Genomic DNA, 23,188 nt, shown 5'->3' on the forward strand with positions numbered 1-23,188 from the left:
CAACAAAGGCATTAAACCCTCAGCCTAGTTGACCCCAGATTTCTCCCCACTCTAACCAGCTGTGATTCCAGATGGAGCTGTTGCCAGCAGGCCTGCGATCATCAGCCCCCTGCCCCCGAGAAACACAGATGTGTGCATTTCATACAGCAGGGGTGGGGGTGGGGAATCTGGGTAAGATGGGCTGCAGCCAACTCCTCCCCCCTCTCTCCCTGCAGTGGTGTTTCCCCAGGACCTGCTGGAGAAGGGCCTTGAAGCAGACAACTTTGCTATGCTGGGACTTGGAGATATCGTCATTCCAGGTGACTTCTGGGGCGTGGGCTGTGGTGCAAGGGTTCTCTAGAACAAGGAGGAGTACTGTGAAACACAGCTGTACTCTTTGGGAAAGGGAGTGAGAAAAAGGTCAGCCCAGGGTTTAATGAAGGATTCCACCTCAGCACACATTTTGGAGTATGAGTCATGTGCCAGGCCCTGAGCAGAGCCCTGGGCAGTCAACAGCAAGCAAAACTGTCCTTATAGAGGGCCAAACACTACAGTGCACACCTGTAATCCCAGCAACTCTGAAGGCTTAGGCAGGAGGATCACAAGTTTGAGGCCAGCTTCTGCAACTTAGCAAGGCTCTAAGCAGCCCTGTCTCAAAATAAGAAAATGAAAAGGACTGGGTTGTGGCTCAGTGGTGGTAAAGCACCTCTCAGTTCAATCCCCAGTACAAAGTAAAAGAGAAATGCTATCCCCATGGAGCTCTGTTCCAGTTGATAACTCAAGAACTACCAAAATAAGACTGGGGATGAGCTCAATGGTAGAGCACTTTCCTAACATGTATAACCCCTTGGGTTCAGTCCCATTCCAGTACTGCCAAGAAAAAACAATAAATGTACAATGAAAGACTAATACAGATTAAGATACACTCTGGGAAAAAGCCCATCCTATGACAATCTTAAAAGAACCTGATGCCTCTTGTGCATACATATTCCCAGTGTTTCCAAGGATTACAGATGTCCTAGAACTGTCAAAGTCCCCTTGCTCCCCCTCCCCTGTACTGAGAAGCCTCAGAGAGAGCACCTGCATGCATAGAGATGTAGGCCCCCGTGTACTTTGTTGTACAAACTAGCGTTTGAGCCCTGTCTCTCTCTACATGTGGGTGCTGGTCAGTGTTCCCATGGGATATGACATAGGGGCCTTGTCCATAGTTCCAAGCACAGACAATGCATCCCTCACATCATCAGCTTGCCTCACCCTGGAGCACCAGCATTTCAAATTCCCAGGCCAGAGCCACACTCCCACTCAGGGCTGCTGAAGGCGCTGATCTCTGGAGGCAGTTTGTCTACAGACCTGGGCTGAGTGACAGCAGAGTGAGCACCAGTGGCCTTACTGGTTTCCCTAGTATCAGGCTCAGAACTGAAGAGGGTCAGAAGTCAGAAGATTGGAAGCCAGCTAAAAAGAATAACACGTGGAACAAATAAAAAGCCAACTTCTTTCCCATTGTAGGAAGTAATAATAACTGAGGATGTGATATGTAATTCTGTTTACAATTCTTTCATCTCATGACAGATATGTGAAGCAGAGGCTTGCCCTGTTTCACCAGTGAGAAAACACTCAGAAATGAAGGGACTATTAGAAATTAACATGTTTGTAAGCCAAACTCAAAAAGTCAAAGATCAGATTTTCTCTCATATATGGAAACTAGAGAGGATAAAGAAAAAGAAAGATGGGGGTGATTGTTATGAAAAGACCTGTAGAGTAAGAGGAAGGGAACCCAGGTAGAGTGAGGGGAAATACTGGGGAACAGTATTAACCAAATTATATTGTTAAATCATGAGCATGTACAGATTCGTAACAATGAGTCTCACTGATGTCTATAATTATAATGCACCAGCTGGGCACAGTGGCGCATGTCTATAATCCCAGCAGCACTCGAGGCTGAGGCAGGAGAATCTCAAGTTCAAAGCCAGACTTGGCAACTTATCAAGGTCCTAAAAACTCAGCAGACGCTGTATCAGAATAAAATATAGGGCTGAGGATATAGTTCGGTTAATAGAGTGCTTGCCTTGCATGCACAGGGCCCTGGGTTCAATCCCCAGGGGAAAAAAATATATGTGTGTGTGTGTGTGTTTGTATACATGTGTGTACACACACACACAGTCATATATATATGAATAAATGACCTGGGGATGTGGCTCAGTGGTTAAGCACCCCAGGGTTCAATCCCTGGAACCAAAAATAAAATAAAATTATAATACACCAAAAAAAAAAGTTACGCCATTGGAACTATACTTTTTCTTTTTTTATTATTTTTTTTTTTTCTTTTAGTTGTAGATGGACAGCATGACCTTATTGTATTTGCTTATTTTTGTATGTGGTGCTGAGGATGGAACTCAGTGCCTCACATACGCCAGGCAAGCACTCTGCCATGGAGCCCCAGCCCCAGAACTGTACTTTTTATTTTTTAAATTATTTTTTAGTTGTTGTTGGACACAATACCTTTATTTTATTTATTTTTATGTGGCGCTGAGGATGGAACCCAGGGCTTTGCACATCCTAGGCAAGCGCTCAACCACTGAGCCACAACTTCAGCCCCCCAAAACTGTACTTTTGATAGTAATAACAATAACTATAGAATAATCATGACAGCTGCCAATTGTCAAGCACCTGCTGTGCATCGAGCACTGAGGCAGGTGCTGTCTGTCTGTTGTCTTCACTGCTCCTGGCAGCCCCATGAGGTCCATTGTATTGATAGGAAAACTGAAGTTCAGAGAGTTGGTTCCACCTGCCATGGCCATGAGGGTCTGAGGGTATGAGCTGGAACTCAAGGATTTCTGTAATTTGCAGTGCTGTGAGGAGGGGTGACTGGCTCCCCCCATAACCAGGAGAAAGCCACTCCACCAGACAGAAGAAATGCCATCCATTGAACCATTTGGCTCACCAGAGGATGATCTGTCACAGGCACCCCCCACAGAATTCCCCAGTCCTTGTTGGTCACAGTCCTGGGTTTAAGGCAAGCACAGGACATCTGCATGTCTATCCCTCCCAAATCCATATATCTACCAATCTTTCAGCAGCCACAATAAATGTAACTTGATCACGCCCTCACAGTCCCAGCGGAGCTTTGTTTTGAAGACCAGATGGACTGTTAGGAATGAAAGTTCCACTCTCTGTGTAAGCCCAGAGACTCAGGAGGTCAAAGCAAGAGAATTGCAAGTTCAAGGCCAACCTCAACAAATAAGCAAGGCCCTAAGCAACTTTCTGAGATGCTGTCTCAAATTTAAAAAAAAAAAAAAAAAAAATTTAAACAGCTGGGCACAATAAGGCGATGGGGATAATGGAAGTATTTTGCACTAGACAGAAGGGAATGTAGGGAAAGGAGAGGGGGCATGGGTGTAGGAAGGATAGTAGAATGAATGGATATTGTTACCCTATGTGCACGAATGATTACATGACCTGTGTAACTCTACATCATGCATAGCCAGATGAAAGAGAAGTTATGCTCCATTTATGTATGATGTGTCAAAATGCATTCTACTGTGCTGGGGTTGTAGTTCAGTGGTAGAGCATTTGCCTAGCCTATGTGAGGAACTGGGTTTGATCCTTAGCACCGCATATCAGTAAATAAAGAAAATAATGGGGCTGGGATGTGGCTCAAGTGGTAGTGCACTCGCCTGGCATGCGTGAGGCACTGGGTTTGATTCTCAGCACCACATAAAAATAAAAATATTGTGTCCACCTAAAACTAAAAAATAAAATATTAAAAAAAAAGATTCTATTGACAACTAAAAAATATTTTAAAAAAAAACTTAAATGCATTCTGCTCTCATGTATTTATTTAGAACACATAAAGTAAATAAATAAATTTTAAAGGGCTGGGGATGTAGCTTGGTGGTAAAGTACCCCTGCATTCAATCCCCAGTATTTAAAAAAAAAAAACCCTAACCCAGAGCTCTGGACCGCCTGTTACATAGGAAACATTTGTAGAGTTCGGCCACCAGGAGGCGCAGAGTGTTGCCTCTGTTCAGAAAGCAGCATTGGTCTCTGTCCACCACCTTCCTCCTCACAGAGGCTTCACAGCGGAATGACTTATTTCCCTCTTTCATTTCTTTATTCATGGATACTAGAGATTGAAGCCTTGGGGGCTTAATCACTGAATAATATCCCCAGCCCTTTTTATTTTTTATTTTGAGATGGGATCTCACTAAGTTGCAGAGGCTGGCCTTGAACTTTTGATTCTCCTACCTCAGCCTCCCAAGTCACTGGAATGGCATGAGTCCCACACCCAGCTCATTTCCCTCTTCTGAAGTAATCCTGTGGGAGTGTGGTTGTAGCTCAGTGGTAGAGCACTTGCCTAGCACACACAAAGCCCAGGGTTCAATCTCCAGCACTGCAGAATGCACACACAGTCGTTTGTTGTCACTTGGTGCTTCTGATTATCTTAAGAACTTACCCTTAGCTGAATGAGACTCAGCCTCTGCCCTGTATGATCCTGAAGACCAGTGAAAGAGACAGACAAACAGATGCTGCGCTGTGTGTGAGTGTAATGGCTGGAGCAGCTGACCATGTCTCAGGGACTTAACGGCCTCTGGGTGGGAGTGTGGTTTTTGAAGAGTGAGTAGGAATGCGGAGGTGGGCAGAACTGCCCTCCTCTCCTGAGCTCTGCAGAGCCTCCTGATTGTCAGCTTCCTGGTCCCCTCTCGCTTCCTGCCAGGCAGCTGCACAGGAGTCTTTTTCAAAATCTGTTTTAGATTTTCTCCTCCCTAGAATTCTTTTAGTGTGTCTCCTGTTCAGGGTGCAGACCTAGCTCATCCCCATAGTGCCTGGTGCCTTGCACGGCTGGCCCAAGCCTTCATCTGCTGCCAGCCTTACTGGCCCTCCAGTCCCTACCCACTCCCCTGCCAAGCCCTCTTCCCTGGGGTCTTCACACACACAATCTCCTCTCCTGATGGGTCACTTCCAAGAAGCCCTCCTTTATCCCCCTCTTCTACCAGCAGACTGGGTTCATCACAGCACATCTCCCCATGACACAGGAAGCACCCCTGCACAGTTAGAAGCCACACTAACTTTTGTCACTATTTGAAGTATGTCACAGCATGTCTCCCCTCTGCTCCTTTGGCTGAACTCTGAGAGCTTAGCCATTGTGCCTGGTGCTTAATAGGTGGTCAGTAAACATTGAGACAAGAGACCCAGTGTGACGTAGTGTGGTGCTATGAGATGCCCAGTCATTGTAGTCCCGGGCCAAAGCAAAATCCCAGGACTTGACTTTTTTTTTTTTTTTTTTTTTTTTTTTTTAAAGAGAGAGTGAGAAAGACAGAGAGGGAGAGAGAGAGAGAATTTCAATATTTATTTTTTTTTTTAGTTTTCGGCGGACACAACATCTTTGTTTGTATGTGGTGCTGAGGATCAAACCCGGGCCGCACGCATGCCAGGCGAGCGCGCTACCGCTTGAGCCACATCCCTAGCCCGGACTTGACTTATTGATCTAGGTTGAAAAATGGAATTTCCACTGGCACTTGCAGCATCAGCCACACATTTGACCCCCAGTAATTGCTCCATGACTGGGAATTCCAGGTTGGGGACCAAACCCAGTCTCCTGTTAGCTCGCAGCCTCCACCCATGCTCCCCTCTAACTCTGGCTCTCTCCTGCAGGGATCTTCATCGCCTTGCTGCTGCGTTTTGACATCAGGTAAGCGCGGGAGGGCCTGCTGTGCACTAGGGTTCTCCCAGGATTCTCCAGCGGCTTTCCAGAGCCCTGAGGAGGGACCTGAGGGGACCAGACCCTCCACCCCCACAGCAGCCAGAGCAGTTCTGATTTCATCTACATTCCGAAGTTGTAAGCATGCCAAGAGCCCACAGCCAAAAGTTTTTGTTCAGTTTGCTTTGGTTTTAAGTTGAGAATCATAAGCCAAGAGACCTAAAAAAGTCCTAGTGGTACTTTAGTGCTTTCTTACTGTGTGCCCTTGGCAAGTGGCCTGACTTTTATGAGCCTCAGGTTTCTTATCCTTAAGTGAGTGAAAAACAAGAGTATCCACCTTAAAATTACCCTGATGATGGAGAGGGGAGTGCTAGGCACGGGATGACCTCGGTGGCTCTTGGGGGAGGTCACCTATAGTCATTATCGTTGTCCTCAGCCTCATTTATCAGCCTGGGATCAGGTCATCATGTCCCAGCTGCTGAAGGTGTTCCCTACCCTCTGCTTACTGAGATTCTTTTCGGTGTAAGGTAGAAAGTGAACACATGGGGTAGGCTCAGTGGTGTTGCCTGTAATAACAGCAACTCAGGAAGCCAAGGCAAGATCGTTGCAAGTTCAGGGCCCACCTCAGCAACTTAGACCCTTCCTCAACATAAAAATGGCTGGGGATGTAGCTCAGTGATAGAGCGCCCTTGGGTTCCATTCCTAGTATCAAGGGGAAAAAGAAAAATAAAACACAAGAGAAAAGGGGCAACCTGGGTCACCACCTAAAACAAAAGGTCATGTTGGAGCAAAATCACCTGGGTAGGTGGGCCTTCTGCCAGCAGTAGGTGCATGTGACTGCGCCATCATTTTATGCTCAATCCTCCCAGCTAGGGCCTATATGTATGCACTCAATTTTGAGGTAGATTGTGAATTTTTCATCTCCTCACACCTAGTAACTGCAAAAACAGTACTAGTGTTGACAGTGGTAATGGCAATTTCAATGCCAGCATCATTGAAATTCTATTCAGAGGCCAGGTGCAATGGGACACGCCTATAATCCTAACAGCTTGGGAGGCTGAGGCAGGAGGATTGTGAATTCAAAGCTAGCCTCAGCAACTTAGTGATGCACTAAGCAACGTGGTGAGACCCTGTCTTTTTTTTTTTTTTTAATATTTATTTTTTAGTTTTTCAGCGGACACAACATCTTTGTATGTGGTGCTGAGGATCGAACCCGGGCCGCACACATGCCAGGCGATCGCGCTACCGCTTGAGCCACATCCCCAGCCCGAGACCCTGTCTTTAATTAAAATACAAAAATGGGCTGGGTCTGTGGCTCAGTGGTTGAGTGCCCCTGGGTTCAATCCTTGATACTAAAAGAAAGAAAATTCAGTTTGAGTGGGCCTCTGAAACAAACAGGCTGACAGCCAGCCTTTGAAGGGCTCTGGCCAGGTGGTAGGTAGAAGTGCATCTGGACCAGCCAGTTCTATTCCTGGCTGTTCTGAGTTAAGACAAAGAGAAACCCACAGAAGTCCCTTGGCTCATTTGCTGCAGACACATTCAGCTGCCAACACCCTCAAAGGCAGAATTCCTTCCCACCATGAGCCCTCAGGGTAAGCAAGCCCCTCAGAGTGGTTCCAGAATCCGTGCAGTGTTCCCAAAGGGAGTCACTTGTACCCCGTCGCTCATAACAGGATCGTGTCAGTGTACTTGTAGCTTAAGACTTTAGAAGCAACCAGGGCAAGGAGAGGGGAGTCAGAAGTATCCATTCATTCCACAGACGTTAACCTGAGCCTCTAGTACTTGGTGGGCACTATTCCAGGTGCTGAGGACACACAGAGGTTATGTAGCTGGCATTGTAAAGGGAAGTCAGGTAATGGCAGTGCCAGGTTGAATATGACTCGCGTGTTCTGAAGGGAACCTTGGATGAATCACCTCCAGGAAGCCACAGGCATGCAGCCAGCATCTGTTTAGCACCTACAAAAAGGTTGCTGAACCATTGCATCCACTGCACTGAAAAGCAATAACTTGCCTGTGAAGTTTATCTTATTATTTCTTAAAGCTTGAACTCGGGATGGGGATGTAGCTTGGTGGGAGAGTGGCTGCCTAGCATGAGTGTGACCCTTGGCTTAATCCCCAGTACTACCTACCCCCCAAAATTAAAAGGATCCACTTGTATCAGATTCACCTGGGTTGTTTTCAAAATGTAGATCCCATGGCCTCGCCCTAAGCTCATCAGATCACCCTCCCTGCTGGGTGTGGCAGCAGACTCCTGTAATCCCAGCAGCTGAGGGGGCTATGGACACGAGGACTGTAAATTCAAGACCAGCCTCCACAATTTAGCCAGACCCTGTCTCAAAATTTTAAAAGGTCTAGGGATGCAGCTGGGGTTGTGACTCAGTGGTAGCGCACTTGCCTGGCATGAATGAGGTGCTGGGTTCGATTCTCAGCACACATATAAATAAATAAAAAATAAAGGTCTGTGAACAACAACCAAAAAAAAAAGGACTAGGGATGTAGCTCAGTGATAAGGCATCCCTGGGGACTGGATCTAGAGCCCTACTTTTTTTTTCCCTTCCTTCCTTCACAGCTTTCTAGATGATTTTTTTATGCTGACTAAATTTACAGCCACTGTTCAGAGTTGTTGTATTCGGTATTCACAACACCAAGGAGACAGGCTCATGGTTTTCCTATTTTGCAGACAAGTAAACTGAGACTGAGAGAAAGAAAGTGACTTGTTCAAAGATACATAGCTGGGGGCAGTAGTGAGTGCAGCGTGGATCTCTGCCAGCCCCACAACTTACAGGGAATCCCCCAGCTTCCTCCTTGGAAGGGATACTGCCACTCCAGTTCCTGCACTAACTCCCTCTTTCTTCCCATGCCTTCCTGGAAGCTTGAAGAAGAACACCCATACCTACTTCTACACCAGCTTCGCAGCCTACATCTTCGGCCTGGGCCTCACCATCTTCATCATGCACATCTTCAAGCATGCCCAGGTGAGCAGGACTTACAGAGGGCTTATCTGTCACAGGTACAAGCCGTCCAGAGGCAGGTACTGCCAGTGGTATCAGCAATCCCGTTTGTGATTCTCTTGACCTTTCACTGGTGGTTGCAAGGTAGCTGCCATGCTTCAGGCAACACTCGCACTCCAGGGGCAAGGAAGAAGAAAAGGCCTAGCAGTCATACTGCCCACATAACAGGAGCGCAGGAACTTTCCCACAGCCCTATCAGCAACTTTCTGCTCACTTCTCAAAGGCCATTTAGATCAGTATCACATGGCCACCCTGGGAGCAGGAGCATGTGGGGAAGAAGACTGTGCTTCTGAAGCTCTGTAGTGGAGGCAGACGGAGAAGGACAGGATGGATGGGTGTTGGGTGTCCATTCTGGTGTCCACACAGATGAGATGTAAGGTGCTGAGGCTTCCCTTCCGGCTCCTTCCCAAGTTAGCCAAGGCTCTTCGTCCTCCTTCAACCAGAGTGAAGCAGCATAGCACGAGGACTAGGAAGGAATACGTGATTGCCTCCTCTCTGTTGGCAACAGGAGGAGCTTGTATTTGTTTGCCATCCCACATGCAGGCTCTGAGCTCATGAGGGTCCCCTAAGAATAGATGAGAAACTAGAGCTCAGGTACCACACTGAGTATGTGTGTGGTGGAGCCAGGATTCAAGCCTGGATCAACTTGCATGCCCAGGCTCTGCCCTGGCAGTAGGAAAGGCCGTGCTCAACAGGCTAAGGGAGCTCTGCTGGGAATCCAGACAGTCGACTCAGACTGTGGGCAGGTTGGCTGTTATGCTTGGTTTTCCTCATTCATTCATAAAACCAGAAAAGATAGATAAATAGCCACCTTGGGGTGGTTTGAGGATGAGTTAATATAATTGAACTCCCCAGAGACACCTGGACCAGTTAACATCAGCTGTCATCACAGTAGTCTCCCCTCACCCTCCTACAGACTTTTGCTGTGGTCTCAGTTATCCGGAGCTCAAAAAGATTAAATGAAAAATTATAAAAATAACTTACAATAATAAGTTGTAAATTGCATGCAGTTCTGAGTATCATGATGAAATCTCTCACCATCCCATAAGAACCATCCCTTTTTCAAGGGATGTATGCACACTGTATGCACCACCCACCCATTAGTCACTAACCATCGGGTTTACAGACAGGGTTTAGTGTTACCCACGCTTTCAGGCATTCACAATAGGGCATGGGGGTGAGTACTACTGTACTATTGTTGCCTTTCCTTTTCCCCCTCCCCATGACTCAGCCACAGAAAAACTGCCTTTGAATTACTACAGAAGCTTTTTATTGATCACTGTCAGGCACTCTGCTAAACCCTTAAAGAAGTCCCTTAGCCCATAGGTGGAGATACCAAGAACCCTTGCAGAACCACCTTGCACTCAGTTCTGCTCCAGATGGCCTCAGGGGCCAACTTAGAATGACATGCACTTGGCAAGGGGAACACAGAGTGAGTAGATCTGGGTTGGGTGACCTTTTGGAGGTCTCTGCTCCAGTTCCTAGCCTCAGAACTATTCCCTTGGCAGCCACCAGGTGGCAGGCTTGCCTTCTGGCTGTCTTGACTCAAAGAAGGATCCATTCCAAGCTCTCACACATGTAGGGAGCAGAAGTAAGAGATGGTCCTCTCCTTTGTGGGGAAATTGCAACCCTAGGAGGAAGGGAGACTTCCCCAAGTCACACAGCAAGTTGAGCTGGGCCCCTACAAAGCCCTAGACTCTGGTCCCTGGTCCCTGGCCCCAGACCTGTGCTGTACTCCAGCTGCTGCTCAGCCCTTCTGCCCAATCATCCAAGTAGGCATCACCCTTAAAATGCTTCTTGGGAAGGGCATCAAGGACACCAGGAGAACCTGTTCATGAAGTCTCCCCTCTCTAAGACACAGGTAGTTCTGGTGCCAGCATTGCTCTAGCAGGGAATCACTTGGGTGTCCTCTGTGAGAAGTTCAGCTTCTTATCCTCTTTCAGAATCCTGCTTCAAGCCAGAAAGCCAGCAGCCTCCTCAGGAAGGCCTGTGGATATGTTTGAGTCTAATGTCATTGTGCAGAGGGTGAGACAAGCCCGGAAAAGGAAGCAGTTTAGCCATGGTGACATAGCAAAGCCAGTGGAAAGCCAGGAGCCTGCCCTAGCTCATTGCCCTGAGCTGTACAGCCCATCTTCTCCTTGGCACTGACTGGTGAAGTTCTCTGAATCCTTGAGAGGAAAATAAATAGTACAGACTGAATCCCTCTGATAATAGTGAACCTACTGCTTCCTAAAGGAGCCCTTCCCATTGGTCCCTGAAACCTCTCAGTGACTGCCAGTTCCCAGGTGAAGCTGCCTGCAAGGGAAGAGCCAACTTTCTACCTCCTTGCCCTAGAAACCCTCTCTGCCCAGTCTGGCTTTGGTGAATAGAATGCACTGGTCTTAGAGGCAGAGGAACCTAGGTCCAAATCCTGGCCAACTGTGACTTTTTTTTTTTTTTAATGTTTTTTAGTTGTAAATGGATTATGTATTTATTTATATGCAGTGCTGAGGATTGAACCCAGGGCCTCACACATGCCAGGCAAGTGCTTTTCCACTGAGCCACAACCCCAGCCCCCAACTGTGATTTTGAATGGGTCCTTCAATTAGTCTTGCTAATTGCTGAGGCTGGCTTTGAACTCAAAATCCTCCTGCTTCAGCCTCCTGAGCTACTGGGATTACAGGTGTGTGCTGCTGCGCCAGCATAAATCTTTCTCTTGTGTACCACTTGGCTGCTTCTTACAGTCGTGTGGTTTGTTTGTTGGTTTGTTTGTTTGTTTGTTTAAGTTGTAGATGGACACAATACCTTTATTCTGTTTTTATGTAGTGCTTAGGATGGAGCTCTGTGCCTCACACATTCGAGGCAAGCGCTCTCCCACTGAGCTACAGCCCCAGCTCTTCTTACACATTTTAATGTGGACCTTTGTCATTTTGTTATTGTTTTGTTTTGGTTTTTGTTTATTACTCTTGGCTCGAAATCTAGTACACAGCAAAGATATAATGCCAGTGGAAGAAGCACAGCTGTCCAGAGTCAAATCCCAGCTAACACAACTATATGACCTTTGGGCAGGTCATTTCCTCCTGAGCTTCAGTAACATCATCTGTAAAAACCAGATCCTAAGACTTAGGGTATTAATAGATTCAAGGATAATCTCCATAAGATGTGGTTCACAGCCCACCTGGGCAGGTGCCAAGAAATGATCTGAAGATCTGACTGGAGAGTGCAAAGGGAAGAGAGAGCCCTGTGTTCCCTGACTGCCGGCTGCTCTGCACCAGGATGGTATCTCCGAGACACCCTAACTTCATGAACACCCATGAAGAAGCCAGTCACTAGTATTTATCAGGCCCTGATTGGCTGATTGGTATGAAGCAGTGAACAAGACAGCTGGGCCCGCACTGACCCGGGCCACAGTCCCTCAGGGGAGGGAGACACCAGTCAGCAAGGGCCCAGGACCATAGACTGACCAGAAAATGCCCTAAGGGTGAGAGTTAGAGGGCTCTGGGAGCACACATTAAGGAGACCTGTTGCCTTGTGAGTGCACGCTCCCAGGGAGGAGAGGTACTGTCAGCTGAGGACTGAAGGAAGAAGAAACTGGCAAAGGCGGAAACAACCTCCAAGCCGCAGAGACAGTATACACAAAGGTCCTGGGACTGGCCAGAGCAGGCAGGGTCAAGTGAGGGTGGAAAAGGAAGCAAGAGCCACATTTCCTGGGGCCTTCACACCTGGCCAGAACTAGGGAAGGGTGAACTGTGGATCCATGTCTACCTTTCAGGTGCTGCAGGGAAAGGCCGGATGCCTGGGCTGTGGAGATGGGCTGAGACATGCCAGGGAGGTCAGCTGAGGGCCTTCACTGGGCATGGGGATGCCCTGAGGGGCTCTTAGCATACTTGTCCTTTCTCTTAACCCAGCTTTACCAGGAGTCTCAGCACAAACTTTTGGGGCCAGATTGCCTGGGGGTAAATCCTGGGGAGCCTGTGACCGCTGGGTCACCTTCACACAAGCTGCAGCAAACTCTGCAAGCATAGCAGCTATGTCATCATTGTCCCCATTTCAGAAGCATCCCCCAGAGCATTTGCTGCAATTCGAGCCACCTACCCTAAGCCTAGGCAGCAAGGCCTCTGAGAATGAGAGTGCCCGGGCAGTTGCAGTTTGGAATCTGGTGTCTGAGTGGTTCACACTGCCAGCCAGACTCCCGGCACCCCTTGAAGCCCTGAATCCTTGAGTGTCTGTGTTTGCTGCAGTCCCTCCAAATGAGGATCAGCTCTGGTCTAGGAGTCTAGGAACCCTGGGTTCAGGTCCAACCACTGCCTTGCTCTACAAGCCTGGGAGAACTATCCCATAGTTAAGCCCAGGAGAGGGTTGGGGTGCAGGGCATGGCCCTGAGCAGGTGCCCTGCCCAGCACTGCCTGACCAACCTCTCTCTCACAGCCTGCTCTCCTGTACCTGGTACCTGCCTGCATTGGCTTTCCCGTCCTGGTGGCGCTGGCCAAAGGAGAAGTGACAGAAATGTTCAGGTAAGGCTGGGTGGGGCAGACATTCACTTGGACCCAGGTGCACCTTCGGGTGGCTAAGGGGGTGGCGGTGCACATCTCCAGGGACCACTGTTCCCTCTCCACCTGCTCCACCTCTCACTGTCTTCCAGCACCTGAGCTATGGCTGTGGACACCAGTGGAAGCCTTTGCCTGGGCCAGGAGCCTAGGAGGGTGAGGCCTCGTGGCCTCATGGCAGCTGGTCTTAAGAAGGGAACACTAGTGTTGGTTTCTCCCCAACCACAGCCCAGAGTCCCAGGTTCTCAGCCTGGCTCTGTCATCAGATGACTTGAAGTGTGTCTTTCTCCTCCCCCAGCATCAGTTTTCACACGTGAGCAGTGAGATGGGATGTGTGGGAGAAAGTGCCCTCTTTTCAGAGTTGCGTGTTGGTCCCTGTTAGCCGCCTCCATGGCCTTCACTGCACAGCTCACTGCTCGCTCCCCATCTCAGCCTGTCTCACATACCCCTTCCCCAGGGCCACATCCACATTTGCCATACCTCATGCACAGCCCCACCCCCACCCCAAGGCCTGCGTGACTCCAGCAGGTGTCCGCTCCCTAGAACCACCGACCCCACCTGCCAGGGACCTAGAAATAGCTGCCAGCTGCGATTAAGCTGCCCACTCAGGGGCTTCCACCCAGCTCCACCTGCCTGGTCTCCAAGTTGCCCCTCAAGCGCCTGCCAGGGCCTCCTGTGCACCTGGCTGCCTGCAGGGCAGCCTGTGACTCACCCCTCCCCCGTACCTGCCTCTGCCCTCCCTGTCCTGCCTGGAATCCCAGCTCCCAGCCTGCATGCGTATCCTCCTGGCCTGGCAAAGCCCTGCGATCTCTGAGGCATGTTGGGTGGGGAAATGAACTTGAGGACAGATTTGGGGAACCTTTGGGATGAGGCATGGCACCTCATCCCGGAATTCAGCACCTCACTCATCCAGCTTTAGGCCCTACCACCCCACTCCCTGGGGTCACCTCCCTAGCTCAGTCCTGTTAGGCTCTCAGCAGCCAGAACTCTGCCCAGCCAGGCCAGGAGGTACCTCCCTTTGTGTTCCTCAGTGCTCTGGTGTCCAGGCAGCCTGCCCCGCCTCTGCCCCCGCTCACCCAGGAGGTCCTTGGGGAAAGGTGAAAGACAGGGGGTCTTTCTCTCTCTCCGTCCTGTCCTCTCCTCTCTTCTTCTCTTCTTTTTCTTTTTTCTGTGGTGCTGGGGGTTGAACCCAGGGCCCTGCGCTGCTAGACCTTCCGCTGAGCCACACCCTGGCCCTGCTCTCTTTTTATGTCCTTTCCTGTCTCCCCCTGACTTTGCACTTTTTGCTTTATTTTTTTCTTTTATTATTATTATTGTTCTTTTTTTTCCCCCCGTGTGTGTGGCGGTGGTCGTACTGGGGATCACTCAGGCTGTTTCACCACCAAGCTACATTCCCAGTCCTTTGAGACAGGGTCTTGCTAAGTGGCTGAGGCTGGCCTCAAACTTGGCGATCCCCCTGCCCCAGAATCCCAAGTAGCTGGGATTATAGCATGGGCCATGTCACCTGGCTCGTTTATTTTTAAATTGTTTCAAAATTTGGTTTAAGCATGGTTCAGAATTCCATGGCTGTGAGAGGGAAGACATCCTCCTGCCCCAGCCACCAGAGGCCAGCTCTCTCGTACATTCAGAAACACCTGTGATCTGAGATGCAAATATGTCTCGATGATGGTGGCATTCTGTGTCTTGATTTTTTTTGCACGTGTGTTTTTGTGGTTTCCTGGTGCTGGGGTTCAAGCCTCACACATGCCAAGCATACCCAGCGACACTGCCAGCCTTGGTTTTTATCTGAGAGAGACCTCGGCAGCAGCACATGGCACAACCAGGGCATTCTTGCTCTTTTGCTCAGCTGCGTGAGCACCTGTCCTTGTAGAGGTACACCTGTCCTTGTTCTCCAAGTAAAACTGGCCTCTTTTCACAAAGTCTGAAAGTGCAGAGCAAGATAAAATTAAAATGGTTGTGCTCCTTGCCCCTTGGAAACGCAGTCTGTCTCCCTGAGTCTTTCCCTCTCCATCTCTTGTTCTCTCTCTCTCTCTCTGTCTCTGTCTCTCACACAGCTACGAGTCCTCTGCGGAAATCCTGCCTCATACCCCGAGGCTCACCCACTTCCCCACGGTCTCGGGCTCCCCTGCCAGCCTGGCCGACTCCATGCAGCAGAAGCTAGCTGGCTCTCGTCGCCGGCGCCCGCAGAATCCCAGCGCCATGTAATCCCAGCGGGTGCCCACCTGCCCGCTCCCCCCACTGCCCCGGGCCCAAGGTAGGGCACACACTCTAGCTCTCTGTGGCCACCAGCACTCTGCACACCCAGCCCTTTGGGGAGCAGGGAGCCCCAGAACTTTGGAGTATTCACCAATATTACGGGGCTCATGTGAGAGGGTAGACATGAGTGGCCCTTGTCAGATAGTGGTGGATGCTGTGACCGCTCACTGTGTGCACAACCCGAGCCACGATGCTGCTGCTTTCAGAACCTTTCTTTCTTCATCTGTAAGTGGGCACATTCCTGCCTCACAAGGTTAATCTGGTGAGGAAAAGTGTATTGTCCTTGGCATGTACACAGTTGCTCAATAAGTGAAGTCCACAGTAAGAGTTAAGCCAAGGTGTCCATCTTCAAGAACAGTCTCCACCACTCACACCCCTGAGGCTGAGCTGTTGGGCTCCTGCCATGTGTCCTGAGAGGCAGCCCATCCCATTGGCTCAAGTTGGCTGTCTTTCCCCACACACACACTCTTTAGCAGAAGGTTCAGGAAACTTAAAGATGATCCATCTAAGCTCGTGCCCAACCTCTCCTACTTGCTGCTGTTCTTGCTGCCTCTTGGCACCACGAGGGTACAGAGAAGGCAGAGTCTAGGGAGGGCACCTTGGGGCTGGGGCCAGGTACTGGCAGATACTGGGCAGTGATACAGAGCTGATGATCCTTATATGCCCAGGGGTTTCCTGGGATGGCAAGGGTGGGGGGGCAGCAAAGTTCTGTCTCTGCCTCCGCTGAATGTGGTTTTATTGTCTTGTTTTCTAATCAGTTATGAGGAGTCAAATCCTAAGGATCCAGCAGCAGTGACAGAATCCAAAGAGGCCACAGAGGCATCAGCATCGAAGGGACTAGAGAAGAAGGAGAAATGATGAAACTGGTACCCGACCCCCTCAGGGCCAGACCAGCCAGGGAGATGGGCTGACACGCGTGCATGGGAGAGGGTTCAGGACACTGCTCCAGGACTGGGACGGGGGCAGCAGGATCCCTCCAGCTAGGTCTCTGTGGCCTCTGTTTCCCTCTCCCCCTTCTCTGGCCCTCCTCTGCTCTCCTCATCCCCTGCAGGCAAAGGAAACCAACCCCCAGCTTCCTCCCTCCCCCGGAACCAGGTGGGAAAACTGGGTGTGATTTTTAGATTTTTGTATTGTGGACTGACTTTGCCTTACATTAAAAACTCATCCCATGGCCAGGGTGGACTCTGTGCTTCTGTAAGGGTCCTCTGCACATGCACCCAGTGCCTTGTCCTGGGTTTAGTAAGTCTCATCTGCCCACCCAGAACCTTCTGCAAGCACTCTTCTGAGTGCCCGCTCCTGTGCTGGGTCAGTTTAGCACCCCAAGAACACCCTGTGGCCAGCAGTGGGGGGCCCATAAGCCCTCCTGAGCCACAGGTTTTCCTCATCCCCTGCTTCTGGATACTTGGGGCAGTAAGGGTGCTGGGCAGTCACTCACCTTGGTGAGTGGTAGGGAAAGAACCAGAGGCCAACCTGACTCTGCAGGGGGACCAATAGTTATAAAGCCAGCCTGCCAGCTCCCGTGGCCCCAACGTCCATATGGCTTCAGCTGGTGACCCACACTCTAGGCTGCCCTGGAGTTCAAGGCCCCATCTCTCCCATTCTGCCCATTCTGGGTTCTTCCCCAAAAAAGCAGCCAGTTACAACACAAAGGCCTGTCCTTTAGAGAGGCTGGAGTGGAGAGGGACTCAGTGTCTCCTAGGCCATCTAGGCTCAGGAGCTATAAATACCAGGACCAGAGTTTCCCTAACCCCTGTCCTGCATGAGAGCCCCCAGTGGACTGGGCAAGAAGTGACACGGCCTTCATCCGTGCCTGGGAAGGGGTCGTTGGATGGGGCCACGGAGACAGGATAGCCATTGTTCTCCCTTGCCCAAGCTCCAGGTTCACAGGCTAAAAATAACGGGCTTCCAAAAGACAAGTGTGACCAACGCCTCAGAAGTGAAACCAATGACCAGGCATCTCATTGTCACAGTCTTAGGCTGTAGGTGCTGTTGTTAGCCCAACATGCAGGTGAGGGAATGGAGGAAGCCTGTCCACAGACAGAGATTTGGCCTTGAGCAATCCAGGTGGGAATTGAGAGTTCTAAGGACTGTTCCACTGCTTTCCAGACCCCTGGGACCAAGTCTCTGTAGCTAGTACGCTGAGCCACCCAACTTCTCTGGGCCCAGGATACTATGAAGAGGGAAGGAAATCTCAGGCTTCTAGCCAGGGGGTCCTTTCAGCGACTTCTGGATCTCTGCAGATTCCAGCTGCCTCCAGAGGGAGGCCGTGTGGTCCTGGAACAAAGCCCCTCTGAGGGCGGCAGATGGGGCAGGCAGCCCAGGCACACAGCGTGGTTGGCTCTGTGGCCCAAGGCCCACAAAGGCCTCATTGAGTCACCGCCGGCCCCCGGCGGAGGCTGAGGTGGCAGTGGCGCCGGGCGCCTGCCACCTAATGACCGTCCTGGCCTGGCCAGATGTTCCACAGACCTCTCGGCAGGGCCGCTCGGCCAGCCAGCACCACAGAGGCCACTCCAATTCCAATTAACCAGCTTCAGCTGAGCAAACAGCGGGCAGCGGGGCCCAGCCCGGGCGGTAGGCCCAGCCTGCAGAGCCTCCGAGTCTAGACTCCAGATGTGAACCGCCACCGCCCGAGTCCCATGGAAAAATGGCACCAGGCCGGGCATGGATTGGGTCTGCACTCTGGGCGGCAGGGGTGGGTGGCTGGGCAGGGCCAAGGTGGGTCTGGTGCCAGCCTCTCCCTGGGATGGGGACAGATTCTTGAGAAGCTACTCTACTGCCCCTGATTGTGTCCTTGTCTGCCTCAGTCTCCCCTGACCACAGTACAAGGGGGCTCCAGCCTCACCGAAAGCCCTAATACAGGCTTGGTAAGCAGCAGTTTCACATGGGACTAGCATTATGCTAGCATCTTAAAATATTTAATCATTGTAACTCTTAAAAATACCTCCCGCCCACCCCCTTGGTACTGGCGATTGAACCCAGGGGTTCTTTACCACATCCCCAGCCCTTTTTTAGTTGTAGATGGACATAATACCTTTATTTTATTTTATTAATGTGGTCCTGAGGATTGAACCCCAGGCCTCACACATGCTAGGCAAATGTTCTACCACTGGGCCACAGTCCCAGCCCTCCAGCCCTTTTTTTATTTACTTATTTTTTCGTTTGTGGTCATGGGGATTGCCTTTTTCTAAATTTAGAGACAGGGTCTCACTAACTTGCTGAGGCTGACTTTGAACTTGTGATCCTCCTGCCTCAGCTATGAAGCCCCTGAAATTACAGGCATGGGCCACCTTACCTACTGCAGCCAGCTGCAGGTGGCCTTGAACTTGCAATCCTCCTGCCTCAGCCTCACTGGTATCAAGGTGCCCCCGTGCCTAGCCTTACTGTTTTTTACAGATGAGGGAAAGGAGGCAAAGAGGCCTTAAGTACTGAGGGAGTATTTGAACCCAGGGTGCCTGATTTCCATGACCATGACAGCTGACCATGGTGGCATTTGACATAAATTCGAATTCTGGATTTCCTGGATCTCTTCTTGGTTCGGTGGACGGGTCATGGGGTGCATCCTAGAGCCACAGTGCAGGGCTGGCTCCCACAAGGTGACTGAGAGCCACCCACGCTGTCCTGTTTTCCCAGCTGTGAAGGAGTAAAAATCTCCCTAGGGGAGTTTATCTTCTCAAGTGGAAAGCCTTGAGCCCTCTATGGGGCCCACTAGCAGGAATGTAAGACACCAATCAGGTGGTTGGGAACAGCAGGGTACAGGAAGGTCAGATACCCATTCACCCTGAAGGGGAAACAGGTTATGACAGCACAGGAATGATGCCTCGGATTGCCCTGATCCTGTCCCATCCCGAGCAGCAAAGCAAAAACCTGTGCAACCCAAAGGTCAGAGTCCTGGTGTGTGGCCCCGCTCGGTGGCGCTAGCCTGTAACCCCAAAGACTGGAGGCCGAGGCAGGAGGATCAGGAGTTCAAGGCCAGCCTCAGCCATTTACCAAGACCCTGTCTCAAGATATACAGGGCTGGAGGTGTGGTTTAGTGGTCCAGACCCCACTACCAAATGAAGCTCAGCTGTCCCTGCACCAAGGGGTAAAACTAGCCCTTCCCGGGGGCTGGGATTGTGGCTCAGCGGTAGAACGCTCGCCTAGCACGGGCGGGACCCGGGTTCGATCCTCAGCACCATATAAAAATAAAGGCACTGTGTTGTGTCCATCTACACCTAAAAAATAAATATTTAAAAAATTAAAAAAAAAAAAAAACTAGACCTTCCCAAGACAGCAAGACCTACAGGGTCACAAAGTGAACATCCCAGGTGGAGTCTGCTCTCTTCCCGCCCCTACCCTACCCTGTGTGACTCCCCGCGGGATCCCAGGCACAGTCGAGGGAGGCGGAGGCTGCATCCTGCCGGGCTCGTCAGGAAGGGCCGAGCGAGCGGGAAGGAAAGCACCACCTCCCGCCCCCGTCGCGGCCACACCTGGGCTCTCCGCGCGGGCAGGGGGCCCCCGGCCGGCGCCTGGCTCCAGCGAGTCTGGTCCGCCTCCCCGCACGCCCATGGGGGCCGCCAGATGGGCCAGCCGCCCGCCCAGCAACGCAAGCAGGAAACGGCAGCCAGGCGGCCAGGAAGGCGCGCGGGAGGGAGAGGGGCAGGGCTGGAGCGGGCCCCGCCCACCAGGGCGCGCTGGGACTGGCCGGCTGGGCGCGGTCCAGTCCGAGCTCTGCGCGCCCTCGCCGGTTTCCTGGAACAAGTATTTTGGGTCTTGTGACTCGGTTTTCAAACCTGTAAAATGGGACTGCTAATCTCAGCTCGTATCTCAGTGTGACTTCAAGGCAATTTCTTTCCCTTCCCTTCTTGGTTTCTTACCTGGAAGAAGGAGAACAAATGTACCTCCCTCCACCAGGGCTGTCTCCACTCGGGTGTAAAATCTGGGAGGGCTAAACCCACGTGTTCTCCTCTCCACGATATAACACCCGGCTCAGTGCCCGAAACATGCAGGCATTCAGTATTTGTTAAATAAATGAATATAAAGGTCTGGGACAATCCTGAGTCCAGGCACATTAGTGGGCCCTTCACAAATGGACACATTTGCTTTGCTTGGTGCTAATGCTTGCCAACGGTGTGGCTTCCTGTCTACTGAGTTTCATTTTCCTCCTCCACCTTCACGGGTGGGTATGAGGACTGAACAATGATCCAAGGACAGCACCTACAGTGTGTCCTCAGCAGATGGTATGTATGGAAGAGTCTTCAAGGTATGAAAAAAGAGACAAGATTTGGTAAATTTGAAGGCAGGGGAATTGGGTGTCTTAGGAAATATTTTCTGTGAATACAAACCTTTATATATTTTGTATTTTTAAGATTTTGAGCCAGATGAATCTGTTCTCAAAAAAACAACACAATTGCCAGAGGCAGTGGCCACACCTGTAATCCTAGCGACTAGGGAGGCTGAGACAGGAGGATCACAGGTTCAAAACCAGCCTCAGCAGTTTAGCAAGGCCCTAAGCAACTCAGCAAGACCTTGTCTCTAAATAAAATATATTTTTTAAAAGGGCTGGGGATATGGCTCAGTGGTTAAATGCCAATGGTACCAAAAAAAAAAAAAAAAAACCAGCACAATTGCAATAAAAATGAATCTAGCCTTAGGGGAGAAAAGTATTATCTGCATATGGCATTAAGGAGAAAAGGAGGCATAGGAAACTCGGAGAGGGTCTTGAGACCTGCCCAGGATCACAAACAGCAAGGAAATGGCAAAGAGGAGATTTGAAAGCAAATTCAATGGACTCCAAATTAAATACAAGGAGCAGAGGGGAGAAAACTCATCTCCCTCACTTGCCTTTCCTCACTTCCACCAAGAGGAGGCACTTGGCCCCAAGGAGAGGCAGGAGGGAGGGAGAGAAGCCAGAAACATGATAGAGGAGATGTCAGGTGAGCAGATCCCAAGGGCCAGGCCTGGGAGCTCAGGTTCAACGCTGATGGCAATGGGCAGCCAAGAGAGTACCGTGAGCAGGAGAGTGGCACAGTCCTCTTCCCTCCGTGCTCTGGCTGAACCAGGGCCTTGGGAGGGAGGCAAGCGCTCCGCTCCAAGCTGCTCCCCAGGCCTTTCTTTTTTTATTTTGAGATGGGGTCTCCATAAATTGCCTCTGTGGGCCTGGAATTTACAATCCTCCTACTTCCCCTCCCAAGTCTGGATTTCAGGCAGGCACCACTGTGCCCAGCATCCTCTCTAGAAGATGCCGGGCACAGTGGCTTACACCTATAGCCCCAGCCATTTGGGAGACTGAGGCAGGAGGATCACAAGTTCAAGGCCAACCTGGGTAATTTAGCAAGGCCAGAGCAACTTAGCAAGACTCTGTTTCAGCATAAAAAATAAAACAGGCTGGGGATATAGCTCAATGGTAAAGTCCCTGAGTTCAATCCCCAGTACCACCTGCCCGCAAAGAGAAAGAAATGGAGTCAGTAAAACAGGAACAGGGCTTCAGGCCAGTGATGCTGCTGCTCCGGGTGATAAAAAGGCAGGGAGGGGCCCAAGAGGACGGTGAACTGGAGAGACCAAGGACTGAAAGCAGGCTAGTGTGGACTCAAGGTCATCCAGCTGCTCCTCCGTAGCAGGGTGGTGTCATAAACCATATCCTGACTCCACTTACCGATTTCCTCTTCCTCAGGGATGATTCGTCCTGCACCACTGCCACCTGAAATGCCCTGGAGCCAGGCGTGACCTTGCACTCCTGTCATCCCAGTTGCTAGGGAGGCTGGGGCAGGAAGACTGCAAGTTCAAAGCCAGCCTCAGCAATTTAGCGAAGCCCTAAGCAACTTAATGAGACAGTGTCTCAAAATAAAAAATGTTAAGAAAGGACTGGAGATGTGGCACGTAGCTCAGTGACTGAGCACCCTTGGGTGCAATCCTTGGGGCCAAAAAAGAAAAAAAAAAAAAAAACCCAAGCAGAACTGGGAGTGTAGTTCTGTGATGGTATAATGGTATAAGTACCAGCCACAGATAAGGCCCTGGGTGCATTCATTTTTAAAAGGCTGAGGGGTAGCATTTCCCTAGTATGCCTGAGACCGAAGCCCTAACTTTTTTTTTTTTTTTTTTTTTAACTAGGGATTGAACCCAAGGTTGCTTAATCACTGCTATATCCCCAACCCTTTATATTTTGGGACAGGGTCTGGCTAAGTTGCTGAGGTTGCCTTTGAACTTGCAATCCTCTTGTTTCAGCCTCCTGAGTCTCTGGGATCACAGGCATGGGACACCGTGCCCTGCTTCAAGTGTTTATAGAGCTTACATTCTGTGTATGTTGGGGGGGGGGCAGTACTGGGAATTGAAACCAGAGGTACTCTACCAATGAATAACATCCCCAGCCCTTTTTAGTTTTATTTTTTTAATTTTGAGACAGGGTCTCATTAAATTGCCCAGGCTGACCTTGAACTTGTGATCCTCCTGCCTCAGCCTCCTGAGTAACTGGGGTTATAAGCACGCGCCACTGCGCCCAGCTTTACCTCCTTCACCCTCACATAACCCTTCCCTCACAATAAGCTCAGTCTTCATTACACAGATAAGGAAATAAAGGCCAAGAGAAGAAGGGACCTGCCCAAGATCACACAGCAATCAAGAGCCTTCCCAGGGCTGGGGATGTGGCTCAAGCAGTAGCGCGCTCACCTGGCATCCTCAGCACCACATACAAACAAGTGTGTCTGCCGAAAACTAAAAAATAAATATTAAAAACAAATTTTAAA

General features: G+C 50.4%; 1 protein-coding gene across 3 annotated transcripts in view; it reads left to right on the forward strand.

Moving 5' to 3' along the window:
- Hm13 (histocompatibility minor 13) overlaps positions 1-16,645 on the forward strand; it is a 43,928-nt gene extending 27,283 nt beyond the window's left edge. The window contains exons 8-13 of one of the 3 annotated variants that reach the window (XM_076851660.1): positions 216-299; positions 5,632-5,668; positions 8,550-8,652; positions 13,096-13,181; positions 15,269-15,415; positions 16,229-16,645. In XM_076851660.1, the coding sequence (XP_076707775.1) occupies positions 216-299; positions 5,632-5,668; positions 8,550-8,652; positions 13,096-13,181; positions 15,269-15,415; positions 16,229-16,328 (557 nt within the window). In that variant the 3' untranslated portion in view covers positions 16,329-16,645. Of the gene's footprint in view, positions 1-215; positions 300-5,631; positions 5,669-8,549; positions 8,653-13,095; positions 13,182-15,268; positions 15,469-16,228 lie in introns of all 3 variants that reach the window. The other 2 variants (XM_076851658.1, XM_076851659.1) reach the window with 2 other exon arrangements.
- The last annotated feature ends 6,543 nt before the right edge of the window (positions 16,646-23,188 follow it).

Source organism: Callospermophilus lateralis, chromosome 3, assembly GCF_048772815.1.
Source record: "Callospermophilus lateralis isolate mCalLat2 chromosome 3, mCalLat2.hap1, whole genome shotgun sequence".
In the NCBI taxonomy this organism is placed as follows: domain Eukaryota; kingdom Metazoa; phylum Chordata; class Mammalia; order Rodentia; family Sciuridae; genus Callospermophilus; species Callospermophilus lateralis.